This window comes from Mytilus edulis, chromosome 2 (assembly GCF_963676685.1).
Source record: "Mytilus edulis chromosome 2, xbMytEdul2.2, whole genome shotgun sequence".
NCBI lineage: Eukaryota > Metazoa > Mollusca > Bivalvia > Mytilida > Mytilidae > Mytilus > Mytilus edulis.
The window spans coordinates 54494122-54510077 of record NC_092345.1 but is presented as its reverse complement, the minus strand read 5'-3'; the positions used below and the strand labels follow the sequence as shown (position 1 = coordinate 54510077).

The 15956-nt window shown below is 31.9% G+C and overlaps 1 protein-coding gene across 1 annotated transcript; it reads left to right on the top strand.

Annotated features, from left to right (window-relative positions):
• The first annotated feature begins 2650 nt into the window (after window positions 1-2650).
• On the top strand, window positions 2651-15524 carry LOC139512448 (zinc finger protein 585A-like). The gene is made up of 3 exons (XM_071300060.1): window positions 2651-2698; window positions 9514-9942; window positions 11375-15524. The coding sequence occupies exons 2-3, from the start codon at window positions 9615-9617 to the stop codon at window positions 14623-14625; spliced, it is 3579 nt and encodes a 1192-aa protein (XP_071156161.1). The 5' UTR covers window positions 2651-2698; window positions 9514-9614; the 3' UTR covers window positions 14626-15524.
• Window positions 15525-15956: the final 432 nt, after the last annotated feature.

Here is a 15956-nt window from a genome sequence, read left to right as displayed (position 1 = left end):
ATGAGTGTTCTCTCAAAATAGTAATCTAAAAAATGAATAAAATGATGATGGTAGAAAGAAATATGAACGTCATGTGGCGAATATTACATGATGTCGGACCATGAGTTGTCAATCTGTATTCCAATACAACCATATTGAGTAGCTAGTATATATAATATTACAGGGTACTTATGTCGTTTGACTCCGACACACATCTTTTACTTTCAGATATATAAAAGGTCCTCTCTCTCTATATATATATATATCGTATGTAACAATAATCAAACGTTTATAGGCAATAACTAAACGGGTATGAAGATTTTTTTATACAGTTTACACAATCATTAATAAAGAAACACAGCAACACTACGATATTACAAATGGAAAACTTAATTATTTTAAGTTATAACCATGCTATGCAGACATCAAGTAAGTGCACGTGAATATTAGTTAAGAAAACGATGTGTGATTTTGTATAACCAAAAATATCAAAGCGAACAAGAACTTTGTCATGCAAAAATTTGTTTCCCAATGTGCCTCTCTTTTTATCTCCGCTCCTCTGCAATAACTATTTCCCTTTTTCGTCGATCATTCTCTATATTTTCTATATTCGGTCAAATCGGTTCTTTTCTTCTTCTTTTGGTACACAATAGTCTATCGACATTCGATGATTACATACTGTTCGCATACGTGGACTAGTCTATTTACAAAACTTTAACCCCAATTTACACAAAATGTATGTTTCTTTCTTATGTTCAATGTATACATGTTATATATATATATTTTAAATTACGCTATAGTTCCGTAACTTTCTATCCAGGCGTATAAACGAATCGTCGACAAGTGCGTACATTTTTTTAAATCAATATATTTCTGGTATGTTCCAATCTGTCCTTGACAACGAGTATATATTACATTTTCCCAAATTTACCCTTGGAAAAAATATGTAAATAGATTTTTATTTTATCAAATATTTTTTTTGGGGGGTATTATTTATATTTTTATAAATAATATTCTTTACACCAGAAATGTTATTTATAAACAAGCGTATGAGTTTAGTAATGACTAGTATATTATATCACTTTTGGACACGCAAGACAGAGATGTATATTATACACCTGATAGTTCAAAATGGAAAGTTACAAGTTATCGGCCGTGTACACTGATCAATTATACCTACAGAAGTGAAACGATGCATGAACTTGCAAGCCCAACAGAAAATCGCTTGAATATCTGGACGTGTCACCTCACACCCCTCACAATACCTTTGGGAGTAATACCTTTAGCCATACTGGTGATCAGATGAGGGAAGATCCGAATTTATTTGACGAAAGTTTATTACTTTCAAGAATTATGAACAAATTAGATTTTCGAAAACAATTTTCACGGAACACTTATTTATGATTTGATCTTTGACTTTTTAACTAATTCCAATATTAATAGTTTAAAAATAACAGACGAAAAAATAAGAACATTTTCCATATCAAGTTAGTTAGTCAGATAAAACAACCGTACGATTGACAAGATATCGACACGCATTTACGACTACATCGGTTACTGTATTTTTGAATCTTTGTGGTTTATAGACATATCGTGATTTTTAATCGGTGAAGATGACAAAATGGCGGAACGCAGAGATTGATACTCTAAATTTAAAATCGATGGTGATCTCTTATCTAGCGGAATAAAACTTTAATATCTATGAATTTGAGCATTTTTATACAGAATGGACATAATATCAATTTTTCATTTTGTTTTGCGAAGTTTCCCTTTAATTTTAAAATGATCTTCCCAGCATATTTTAGTTTTTGTTCATACCAGAGACATATAATACAATTGTATTATATGTCTCCGTTCATACGTATAAACTGGGACTATTATACTAACTAGTATAGTTATAGTTAATAGTCCAAGGTATAAAATTATCATTAAGCCGATTACATTATATTTAATTGATCTTATCCAACTAATTATCAATCCGTTCTGTTATGTAGACATTAATGCAAACAGAGCTGTTTTTGAGGAAACCAGTAACATTTTGGAACCCCTGTGTAGACAGTTGCTTTATAATTTGCATAACAAACGCTATGCTTTATTAGCTAATATAGATAAACAAGGCAGTAGAAAATCTAACTTCTAATTGCTAAATAGTGTAGTATAGAAAGATTGGCCTTGCAAGTACATAACGGGCACACATGGTCCCAGAATGAGTTGTTTTTGTATTCAAAGAACATTTAGTTTTATTTCTATCAAAGATTTTCTTTATGTTTTATTTGTGTATGTAACATAAATTCTTGAGGTGGCGGAAATTTTTTATATTTTAATATATGATCATATATGAAGTGATGCGCGTTGTATTGTGTTATATTGCGTATTGACATTTTCCTCTGTGTGAATGGAGGTGTGCCTTGATTGGCAGAACTACGATTACAGATTACAGATTACAGATTGATAAAATATTTCGCCAATTTCTATCTAAAATCTGGGAACAGTATATAGCCAGAGACAGATAATGATATTGTATTATATGTCTGTCGTATAGCTAACATATGTTCCTGCTAAAATATGAACGGATTTTGAAAACTACCCAGCAAAATACGTTTTTTTTTGCCTTTTGAAATAGTTATGTTCCGTAGTCCGCACTTGATAATTCCGAATACGTGTAGTATTTAGTTGTGGTAGCGGTACTTCCGGCAAATCAGAAAGGAAGAAAACAGTGGTAAAATAATAATTGACCTCTTGTTAGAGCAAATAGGTGTCCATAGTTCTATTTCACCCACTGTTTTAATCAATTATAAGAACGATAAGGAAAAAAAATGAAAATACTCGGGTGTGTATAAATTTGGTTTTAATGGATGTGATCCCTCCATGGCTTTTCTTTGGCATAGTCCAAAAAATAAGGACGTCTTGGAAGGCTATTAAAATTTTTGGCTTTGACGCCTTCCTGCGTCGATGTAAGGCGTCAAAGAAAAAAGCATAATAGCCTTTCAAGATGTCATAATTATTTGGACTGAGCCTGGCATAGAACTTATATTGTATACAGATAAAACAAAAACTGGTTCTTCTTCTTCTTCCAGTTAGCGGCCGCAATCGACTGTCTGATTATTCTGCCACTGCGTGTTGTGCATGAAAGTCCAAAGAAAATTTAATTATATTTACATTTTGTGAAAATTAAAATCCTATATACATTATGTACAGGTGCTCTTTAAAAACAAGTGTTTATGTCTATTTTGTTAGCCGAACCTTGAAGCATAATTTTCAAGACTCGGGGCAGTGGTAGTGGAAAGTGGTAAGGCATTTCAATGATTTCATTCCCGTATTGATTCTGGAATGAATGACATTTTTCCTTATATCAGTTCTACAAAGAGGAACCAGGAAACATCCAGTTCAAGTTGTTCTTGATACTCGGCTTGTTGGAATAAGCATAGATGTTGCATCTATATTAACTAGGCAAATTGTTATTTTGTATATCATGCACATCCTTGTTGTCTCAATCAATATTCTTATCTGTTGAAAACAGGTGTAAGAAATGGCACTGAGTCTTATTTGGTTCCAGTTTGAGTTGAAGAAGTTTTGTGAAAGTCTTCCTAAGAAAGAGTTAACATAGCATGATAAGAATACAACTAAATGAGGGTGGTAATGGGGGTACCTTCATGACGAATAATGGTAAAATTTCCTGCCAAATAACGTTAATGGTCATTTTTGGTGCATGACGATAAAATTAAATTGAGATTGGAAATGGGGAATGTGTCAAAGAGACAACAACGTGACCATAGAGCAGACAACAGCAGAAGGTCACCAACAGGTCTTCAATGCAGCCAGAAATTCCCGCACCCGTAGGTGTTTTCAGCAGGCCCCTAAACAAATATATATACTTGTTCAGTGATAATGAACGCCATACTAAACTCCAAATTGTACACAAGAAACTAAAATTAAAAATAATACAAGACTAACAAAGGTCAGAGGCTCCTGGCTTGGGACAGGTGCAAAAATGCGGCGAGGTTAAACATGTTTATGAGATCTCAACCTTCACCCTATACCTCTAGCCAATGCAGAAAAGTAAATGTATAACAATACGCACATTAAAATTCAGTTTAAGAGAAGTTCCAGTCTGATGTCAGAAGATGTCACCATTTAAAAATAAACAAAATGACAATAATACATAAATAACAACAGACTACTAGCAGTCTAAAAACTGACATACCAGCTCCAGACTTCAATTAAACTGATTGAAAGATTGTCTTCATCATATGAGTATCAGGCACAATCCTTCCTGTTAGGGGTTTAGTATCATACCATCATAACATATATGAGAAGAACATTACCCGTGTCTTTCCAACAACTGGTTTTTAAATAAATGTGTTTAGTTCCGATGCAAAGACCCTATAAGTGAATCAATATTAACGCCAAAATATGCAATCTTTAATGACCTGACAACTGTATCATAACTATATCCCTTCTTAATAAGTCTATTTAAAGGTTTTGTTTTATTAGCTTCTGAGGTGAATACTGACATTTTTGTGCTTTATAAAGAATATTTCCATAAAATATTGGATGTGAAATGAAAAACCTGAACGTATAAGAAGTCTGCATGTTTAGCTATATTTACAAATGATGTCCTTATACCAATGATAAAATTTAATAAATGTTAATGTAAACTGGATAGACAGCTGTATAAGGCCTCGAAATGACTAATTTAAACAATAGGCTTTTTTTCCGAATTATGACATTCAATTAACAGATTAAAAAGATTGTACAGAATGTCAATTCTGTACACTTTTATGATGTCACCCCATAACAATATATATTCATGTTTGGGACAATATATGTATAACAAATTCAATTAAATATATGGGGAGTCCATAGGATCACCCCACCCCTTTATGTTTAAGAGCTTGGAAATGGTTGGGATTGATTTTGGGAGTTTTGGTTCCAACAGTTTAGGAATTAGGGGCCAAACAAGGGCCCAAATAAGCATTATTCTTGGTTTTCGCACAATAACTTTAGTATAAGTAAATGGAAATCTATGAAATTTAAGCAAAAGGTTTATGACCACAAAAGGAAGGTTGGGATTGATTTTGGGAGTTGAGGTCCCAACAGTTTTGGAATTAGGGGCCAAAAAGGTGCCCAAATAAGCATTATTCTCGGTTTTTGCACCATAACTTTAGTATAAGTAAATAGAAATCTATGAAATTTAAACACAAGGTTTATGACCATAAAAGGAAGGTTGGCTTTGATTTTGGGAGTTTTGGTCCCAACAGTTTAGGAATAAGGGGCCCAAAGGGTCCAAAATTGAACTTTGTTTGATTTCATCAAAAATTAAATAATTGGGGTTCTTTGATATGCCGAATCTAACTGTGTATGTAGATTCTTAATTTTTGGTCCCGTTTTCAAATTGGTCTACATTAAAGTCCAAAGGGTCCAAAATTAAACTAAGTTTGATTTTAACAAAAATTGAATTCTTGGGCTTTTTTGATATGCTGAATCTAAACATGTACTTAGATTTTTGATTATGGGCCCAGTTTTCAAGTTGGTTCAAATCAGGATCCAAAATTATTATATTAAGTATTGTGCAATAGCAAGAAATTTTCAATTGCACAGTATTCAGCAATAGCAAGAAATCTTCAATTGCACAGTATTGTGCAATAGCAAGAAATTTTCAATTGCACAGTATTTCACAATAGCAAGAAATCTTCAATTGCACAGTATTGTGCAATAGCAAATATTTTCAATTGCACAGTATTGTGCAATAGCAAGAAATATCTAATTGCACAATATTGTGCAATAGCAAGAAATTTTCAATTTCAGTTATCTTTCTTTGTCCAGAATAGTAGTTGAATCAACTTAAATCATTGTTTTATACAATATACAATGTATATTCACTTTTACTACCAACTGATAATTTAAAACAATCTTTACCATTCAGCATGTTCAGTGATAACAAGCACTTTATTTTACATTTTAATATTTTATGATGTATTTAAATGAGTAGTTATTGTTGCTAACTCCATTAGAAATTTGAATTGAGATCAGTTTTGGAAAAAAGGAAAGGGGAATGTGAAAAAAAAATGGGGAGGGGGGGGGGTTAAATTTTTCTCATTGCAGAATTCAATAATAGAAAGAAAATTTCTTCAAACATTTTTTTTTAGAGGAATAATATTCATCAGCATAGTGAATTGCTCAAAGGCAAAAAAAATGTTTTAAGTTCATTAGACCACATTCATTCTGTGTCAGAAACCTATGCTGTGTCAACTAATTAATCACAATCCAAATTTAGAGCTGAATCCAGCTGGAATGTTGTGTCCATATTTGCCCAAACCGTTCAGGGTTCAACCTCTGCGGTCGTATAAAGCTGTGTTCTGCGGAGCATCTGGTTGATTATTGCTTAAAACTTTACACACTTCTTCATTATATTAATCTTAAGATCTATATACTTTTTAGTGATGATTCAAAATTTCAAAAAATTTCATTTCTGAGTTATTGAGTATTTTGTAAAAAAGGGGGAGAGTTTTTATACGACCGCAAAAATTTTAATTTTTTGGTCGTATATTGCTATCACATTGGCGTCGTCGTTGTCGTCCGAATACTTTTAGTTTTCGCACTCTAACTTTAGTAAAAGTGAATAGAAATCAATGAAATTTTAACACAAGGTTTATGACCACAAAAGGAAGGTTGGGATTGATTTTGGGAGTTTTGGGCCCAACATTTTAGGAATTAGGGGCCAAAAAGGGCCCAAAGAAGCATTTTCTTGGTTTTCGCACTATAACTTTAGTTTAAGTGAATAGAAATCTATGAAATTTTGACACAAGGTTTATGACCACAAAAGGAAGGTTGGGATTGATTTTGGGAGTTTTGGTTCCAACAGTTTAGGAATTAAGGGCCAAAAAAGGGCCCAAATAAGCATTATTCTTGGTTTTCGCACAATAACTTTAGTATAAGTGAATAGAAATCAATGAAATTTTAACACAAGGTTTATGACCACAAAAGGAAGGTTGGGATTGATTTTTGGAGTTGAGGTCACAACAGTTTATGAATTAGGGGCCAAAAAGGGGCCCAAATAAGCATTATTTTTGGTTTTTGCACCATAACTTTAGTATAAGTAAATAGAAATCTATGAAATTTAAACACAAGGTTTATGACCATAAAAGGAAGGTTGGGTTTGATTTTGGGAGTTTTGGTCCTAACAGTTTAGGAATAAGGGGCCCAAAGGGTCCAAAATTGAACTTTGTGTGATTTCATCAAAAATTGAATAATTGAGGTTCTTTGATATGCCGAATCTAACTATGTATGTAGATTGTTAATTTTTGGTCCCGTTTTCAAATTGGTATACATTAAGGTCCAAAGGGTCCAAAATTAAACTTAGTTTGATTTTAACAAAAATTGAATCCTTGGGTTTCTTTGATATGCTAATTTTAAAAATGTACTTAGATTTTTAATTATTGGCCTAGTTTTCAAGTTGGTCCAAATGGGGGTCCAAAATTAAACTTTGTTTGATTTCATCAAAAATTGAATAAATGGGTTCTTTGATATGCCAAATCTAACTGTGTATGTAGATTCTTAATTTTTGGTCCAGTTTTCAAATTGGTCTACATTAAGGTCCAAAGGGTCCAAAATTAAACTAAGTTTGATTTTAAACAAAAAATAAATTCTTGGGCTTATTTGATATGCATTATCTAAATATGTACTTTGATTTTTGATTATGGGCCCAGTTTTCAAGTTGGTCCAAATCAGGATTCCATATCAAGTATTGTGCAATAGCAAGAAATTTTCAATTGCACAGTATTGCACAATAGCAAGAAGTATCTAATTGCACCATATTGTGCAATAGCAATTAATTTTCAATTGGAGTTATCTTTCTTTGTATAGAATAGTAGTTGATAATATATGTTGGAAATTTGCCAGACATGACTATGATGTCATTTTCTATTTTTATTTGCCAATAACTTTATGTAAATAACTTCATTGGAAATTTGCCAATATAAAATGTTGCTGATGAAGCTTTTTTTCCTTATCTTATCTAAAATGTTTTTAGATAATGTATGTTGGACATTTGCCAGACATGACTATGATGTCATTTTCTATTTTTATTTGCCAATAACTTTATGTAAATAACTTCACTGGAAATTTGCCAATATAAAATGTTGCTGATGAAGTTTTTTTTATTGTTTTATACAATAAACAATGTATATTCACTTTTACTACCAACCAATCTTTACCATTCAGTGATAACAAGCACTTTATTTTACATTTTAATATTTTATGATGTATTTAAAAGAGTAGTTATTGTTGCAAACTCCATTAGAACTTTGAATTGATATCAGTTTTGGAAAAAGGGAAACGGGTATGTGAAAAAAAAGGGGGGGTTTAAATTTTTCTCATTTCAGATTTCATAAATAAAAAGAAAATTTCTTCAAACATTTTTTTGAGAGGATTAATATTCAACAGCATAGTGAATTGCTCAAAGGCTAAAAAAAACTTTTAAGTTCATTAGACCACATTCATTCTGTGTCAGAAACCTATGCTGTGTCAACTATTTAATTTTAGATTTAAAAAGTTTGAAGAAGAAATCTTTAAATGATTTGTAAAATCTTGACATTTGTTTTGTGTAAAAAAAAACCCATGTAATGTCAAAAATTTGATCACAATCCAAATTCAGAGCTGTATCATGCTTGAATGTTTTGTCCATACTTGCCCCAACTGTTCAGGGTTCGACCTCTGCGGTCGTATAAAGCTGCGCCCTGCGGAGCACCTGGTTTTATATGTCGCGTCGTATCTCAAAAACGATTTATAATTATTGCTTAAAACTTTACACACTTCTTTGTTATATTAATCTTAAGATCTGTATATTTTTTGGTTTTGATTAAAAAATATATTTTAGTGATATTTAGTTTTTTGTAAAAAAAAAAGAGGGGGGGGGGGGGGTTGCACATGTCCTGCCGTATCTCAAAAACAATATATGGTTATTGCTTAAAACTTTCTCAGAAACTATTTATGATTATTGCATAAAACTGCCACACAAGGCGTCGGGCATATCATGTGCTCATGGTGCAGCTGTTTATTTCAACTAAAATAGAATTTGCAGCTAAATGATAGCATTAAAGGCATAAACCTTGCTACTTAAAAGTAGCAAAAAGGTCATTTTTTTTAATTTCACTAATGAAAAGATATTATCTAAACCTAAGTGTTTAAAATTTTGGTAAAACTACAAAATCACAATTTGTGACAAAACTTCAAATTTACTACTAAAATAAGTGATTTAAAAATCACTTATTTAAGTAAGTTCCCTAACTGTTTGTAGCTATTTAAACTCTGCAAAGATTTTTTATTTTTTTATGTTTGGTGTAAATGCATGTACATGATACAAAAGTAAAATAATAAATATAAAGCAGCACACATTTTGAAAGATGGATCTAATATCTGCAACTGTTTTTTTTTTCTCTCTCACAAATCCATTTAGCAAAAATGTTAAGTCATGATTATTTTGATAGTCGTACAATGTCATTAATGTCTAATGGGATGTATTTTTATTTTTAGATATATGAAACTGAGTCATGTCAGTCATGTCAGTGGTAACAGATTCAATAAAGAACACCAGAAAACTTGTATTGCTCTAAACCTGTTTAATACATGTAGATATGGAGTGTGAATTGAATGATGGAAAAGATTCCAGTGTTCCAGGAAAAAAGCAATCAGTAGATTCTATGCTAATTATAAAACAGGAAGTTGTTGACAATGCAATTGAATCTACTGTATATAAAAATTATGAAAATCTACAGGGGTTGATTAGTAATTCCACTACAGTAAGCAACAGCAGAGATAGAAATCCAGATGATGCCAAAAACATATTGTTAGATAGAATAAAACAGGAACCCTGTTCCCCTGAAAATGAAGTCACAAATAATTTACACAATGGGTATATTGAGGAATGGACATACATAGACAAGACAGCTGTAAAAGATGAAGGTATTTTGCAACATTGCTCGGAGTTGCTTATAGATAAGTTTTGTAATTGTGTGATCATGTACAATGTATAATGTGCCATATAATATTTTGTCATGAAAGGATTTTATCCCATCCCATGTTTTGTTGGGTTGCTGTCTTATTGATGTATACCCCCATGTTCTTTTTATTCATTATTGAAATACATGAAATACTTAAAAGGCATGATGATCTATAAATACCAAAATCTTTTAATGCTGAAGGGAAAGATCACATGCAATATGTCATGCAACTTATTTATGAAGCAAATGAGAACTATTCCTGCAGGTTTTAAAAAAAGGGTAAATAAAAAAAAAATTTCATATACATCATTTGTACATGTTATGCTTTAGGGGAAAGAAGCACTGTTGCTGTCTTAACATGTTCTAGATGATATTATATGCATTCGAGGTATATCATCATGAACACATGCATCCATCCATCAAGACATATAGCATACCCAAAATGAATCAATGAATCATCTCCCCTTTTACATGTATGCTACATGTATAGATGAATAAATATAGATTTTAGAAATATCAATGACCTGTGCAAATAACCAGCAGATAACTATGTATTTCATTTGTATTTAGAGGTCAACTCATACAGTCAAGAGTCTAACTTAAATAAGTTATCAGAGAAAAATAACATGCATGTGTTATTACGGACACTTTCATGAGTTGTCTACTCTTTTTTCCTTAATCTGTAATAACATATGTTTGTTATGAGATAAATATATCATAAATATTTTATCTTTAATGAGCACTTGGGAATTCTTAAAACTTTGGGCAGTAGCTTAATATATTACCTTGATAACTAATTTTCTAATTCCATTAATACAATTTTGATCAACTGTGTTAAATCAATGAGACAAGGCTTTTAAGGGCAAACTAAGCTGTAATAACAAGACTTAAGTTATTACAAGCATGTATCTTACTATATGAGAGTAAATGAGACAATTGAAATCTTGCGCAGTGCCTCATTACAAACTCTGATCATCATTTCTTACAATGAATTGAAATACAATGTTATGCATGTCAGAGAAAAGCCTATGAAGAGATATAGAGAAGCTGTAATAACACCCTTTTGTTATTGCAGGAATATATTTTCTGTAATAGCATAGGTGTACTATGCCTGATTGGTAAACTATGAGCTGTCATATCTTTGCAAAGATTAGTATACATAAAGAAAATTATAATATCAATAAAACTTGAGGAAAATTTAACAAAATAAAGGTTGTATATTTTCCCTTTGAAACGTGTAACATACATATGTTATCACAGTTTTTTGATATTTTAGCCCACAATAACAACATGTATGTTATTTTTCTCTAATAACTTATTTAAGTTAGACCCTTGACAGTCATATGTCTATAAGCATTCTCAAAATGATAAAATTCATCTTTTTTTTTCTTCAGAGAATAATTGGAACAAATTGAAAGACCAAACAGATGGGGTTACTGACCAGATTCTTTATCAAGATGAAGAAGAGCCAGTCATGTATATTTTTAATGCAGAAAATGACATGTCTGAATTAAATGATACAAATGAAAATGTGAACACTGGAGAAGTCCAAAATAGGAGAAAAAGAAAAGGAACAAAACCAAAAAAGATCAGGCAAAATGTTGAAAAGATTGAAGATTTGAAGTACACATGTACTACATGTGATCAAAGGTTTAGTAAAAAGAAAGAATTACAAATGCATACAAAATCACATAACAAAGATGTTATTCACATATGTGGTGTTTGTGGGCAACAATGTAAAACTAAAAAAATCTTGAGGTCACATGCCAGAATTCATACAAAAGAACAGTTTCATATTTGTTCCACATGCGGAGAACAATTTAGTAAAAAAATTGAACTTAAAAGGCATTTGAAAATTCACACTGGTCCTAAGCGACACGCTTGTGACAGATGTGATAAAGTTTGTAATCGTAAAGCAGAGCTAATTGGACACATGAGAACACATACAGGTGAAAAACCGTTCCTTTGTTCAATCTGTGGTAAAGGGTTTGGATTCCCTCACCATCTAAAGGGACATCTACTTATACATACTGGAGAAAAACCTTATTCCTGTCATATTTGTGGTAGGGGTTTCAATGATCGCAGCAGTATGCGAAGGCACTTAAAAACACATGACCCTTTTGAAACTGATGTGACTGATGCTTCGTTGATTCTTGATGAATCACTAAAAAATGAGTCCGGTACGAACGAAGTTAAACGTTTTAGAAGACGCCAGGTTTATTCCAGATCACATGTCTGTGAGTTTTGTGGTAAGGCGTTCATTAAAGGTCAACATTTACGTGTACATATACGTACACATACTGGTGAGAAACCGCACCAATGTGATGTGTGTGGAAAACAATTTAACGATCCCAGTAGTCTACGTCGTCACATGAGAACTTATGCTAATAGACCCCATGTAAACAGTGATGAAAAGGTCAAAGAATATAAATGTCCTATTTGTGAAAAGGAATTTGGTTATCGCAGAAATTACAGAAATCATGTTAAAACACATTCATCAGGGAAACAGTTTGAGTGTACTACGTGTGGGAAATCTTTTCACTTGAAACATCACCTTAGACATCACATGACAAAGCACATGGTCGAAAAACCCTATAAATGTACTATTTGTGATAAACGTTTTAGTAATTATAGTATGTGGTATTGTCATTTCAAAACACATAATACCAAAGGAGATTACAAATTTCAGTGTAGTATTTGTACAAAGTTCTTTTTGACTGGTGCTCATCTAAAATTTCACTTGAAAACTCACAAAAACGGAAATTCGAAAACATCAGAAAACAATCAATTAAAATCCAAGTCAACTGTTGATGTACAAATTGGGGACTATGTTTGTACATTGTGTAATGATACATTCCAAGATAAATTGAGCTTAAGACAGCATGAAATTTTTGTTCATGAAGAAGGATTGAATGGGAACATTAGTCCAGTTGATACTGATTATTTCAACATTGTTGGCACAAAGGATGATGATCTGTCAGGCCAGAGTACAAACATGGAATTGACCGAAATCAATATTCATAATGACCAATCAGTGTTGGATGAAAATTTACCAGTCAAGCAAAGCACTGCAGATCTTAATTTGATTAATGATAAAAATATGGATGCTCTTTTGATACAAAATGCATTAGAGGAAAGTCTGAATAATTCTTCTGAATCAACAGAGGGACAGAGTATTGAAAAAGAGAGTTCCAAACTCAGTGAACATAATGACAGTGACTTAGACTTTGGTGCATGTTCTGAAAGTTTGAAGACTGTTTCAGACATAGAGTCAAAATCTGAGAATAAACAGAAACGATTTGATTGCTCTGAATGCTCAAAAAGTTTCAGCCGAAAAGATTCTTTAAATACACATTTTAGACTTCATACAGGGCAAAACATACACGAATGTAATCTATGTGGAAAAATATTTCCTAAGAGGAGTAACTATATTCGACATATGGAATCTTGTGGGAAAAGAGACAGAAGGGTAACACAAAATGAAGTTCTGAATGAAAATTCTTATTCTAAAGATTTCACAGCTATAGAACAATTTGATGCCTCAGAAAATGCTCATTGTGACAATATGATAAATGATAAAAATATGGATGCTCTTTTGATACAAAATGCATTAGAGGAAAGTCTGAATAATTCTTCTGAATCAACAGAGGGACAGCTCAGTATTGAAAAAGAAAATTCCAAACTCAGTGAACATGATGAAAGCTACTTAGACTTTAATGCATGTTCAGAAAGTTTAAAGACTGCTTCAGACATAGAGCCAAAATCTGAGAATAAACAGAAACGATTTGATTGCTCTGAATGCTCAAAAAGTTTCAGTAGAAGAGATTCTTTAACAACTCATTTTAGACTTCATACAAGGCAAAACATACATGAATGTAATCTATGTGGAAAAATATTTCCTAAGAGGAGTAACTATATTCGACATATGGAATCTTGTGGGAAAAGAGAAAGAAGGGTAACACAAAATGAAGTTCTGAATGAAAAGTCTAATTCTGAAGATTTCACAGCTGTAGAACAGTTTGATACCTCACAGAATGCTCTTGGTGACAAAGCAACTAAGATTTGTGTACTGTCAAAATCATTAAACAAACCTTTTTCTTGTGACTTATGTGACAAAAGCTTCACCATGAAAAGTTCATTAGTGACACATTACAAACTTCACACTGGCAAAAATCTAATGGAGTGTGATGTCTGCGGTAAAAAGTTTACCAAGAGTTATACTTATTTACGACATATTAGGACGCATACTGGAGACAAACCTCATAAGTGTGATTATTGTGAACGGGGCTTTGGGGATAAAAGTAGTTTAAATAGACACTTGACAACAAGACACAAAATGGAGGCCCCATACGTCTGCCACATGTGTAATTCAAAGTTTTTTTCAAAATCTAGCCTGGAAAAACACATCTGGACCCATGATCAGGAATCATTTGATGAGATGAAGTATAAAGATGGATCAGAAGATTTACCCGTTAGAAAGAGATTACCCAAAATTCTGTTTAAGTCTTCTGAACTTGAAGAGTCGGCTAATGGCTCATCAGTGTGTGAAATGACACCAACAGAGACAGATGAATATTCCACAGAAGAACCATTAGATAATACTTATATGGTTCAAGTTAAAATTGAACCTGAAGAACTAGAATAACCTTTTATAACAGCATGTTCATGTACAGTTATAATATGAAAAAAAATAGAAACATTTATCATGTTTATAAATATATACTGTAATACTGGTATTTTACCATGTCAAATTTTATTGCACTTTCTTGTTTTTGTATTTCAGTTGAAATACAGATCCTGTGTCCAAGCTTTGCTTACACAGATATGTTAATGCTCAGTTCTTTTCTTTTGTTATATATAAGACCTTTCATGATCCTCTGTTTTTTTTTCTTTCTCAAATTAAAGAGGTACATAACAATACAGGGAGATAAACTCTGAAAAAAATCAGCTGAACGTTTTGATTACATTCTATTGTTCAGGAAATATCAAGCTTTTTAATGATCAAAATTGGTGTTAGTCAAATTAACTGCTATTTGTGCATCAAAAAGTTTTCCAAGAAAGTGTTTCAAATTTTTTGTAATTTTAATATTTTTGTCATATGGTCAATGTTAACATTTTGTCGAAATTTTATGAAAATTAAACGAGCCAAAATGATTTTAGTGAAGATGTTGCATACCTGCAAACTTTTCAAAATGCCCATGGAGGTTTTACGTGCAAAAGTGCTCTTGTAGTCCTAAGAAACCTCCAAGGGGGCCTTAAAATGTCTTTTAATGTTGTTATTTTGGCTTCTTCATACTTTTACAAGTCTAAATCCATTGTAAAATGTATGTTTTGTTTAAAATTGTGGACAAAATTGCTTATTCAAATTTTCCATTTTGGAGCTTCAATGGGGGGAATCCCCAGCAAATAGTGACAGTTGGTAGGTATTTGTTGGTACCACCTTTATAATGCACATTTTCAAATATTTGAAGGCTGACACTTCTTTGGCTGATGTAATAATAACCAGAGTAAAAGGTTGAATTGAGTGTTATCAGATCATTGTAACCCAAACTTGATTACAAGATCTGTATGTTAATATGACTGTTGCATTTGTTATGAATTTTTTTGTTGTGCTAAAAATTGATTGTTTATCAAGATCACCATGGTCACTATCAGTAAAATTCATCACCAAAACTTGAAGGTTTACAAGCAGCCGTTGTTTTTATTAACAAGCACCAAATGAATTATTTTCATGTGTCTGATGTGGATTTCAAAAGTATATATATATGTCATGGGTTCGTACAAGTTTAAAAAAGCCAAAATCTGTACAGAGGAATTAGTCTTAATAACACATATGCATCATGCAAGCATTGGCTCAATAATTTTCTTAACATTAAAGTTACCAAAATTTCTTCCAATATGACTTAACATTAAGTGAATGTAGTATAATAATATAAGAAATCATATAATGAAACTTTGTGTTTTTTTATGTGTATG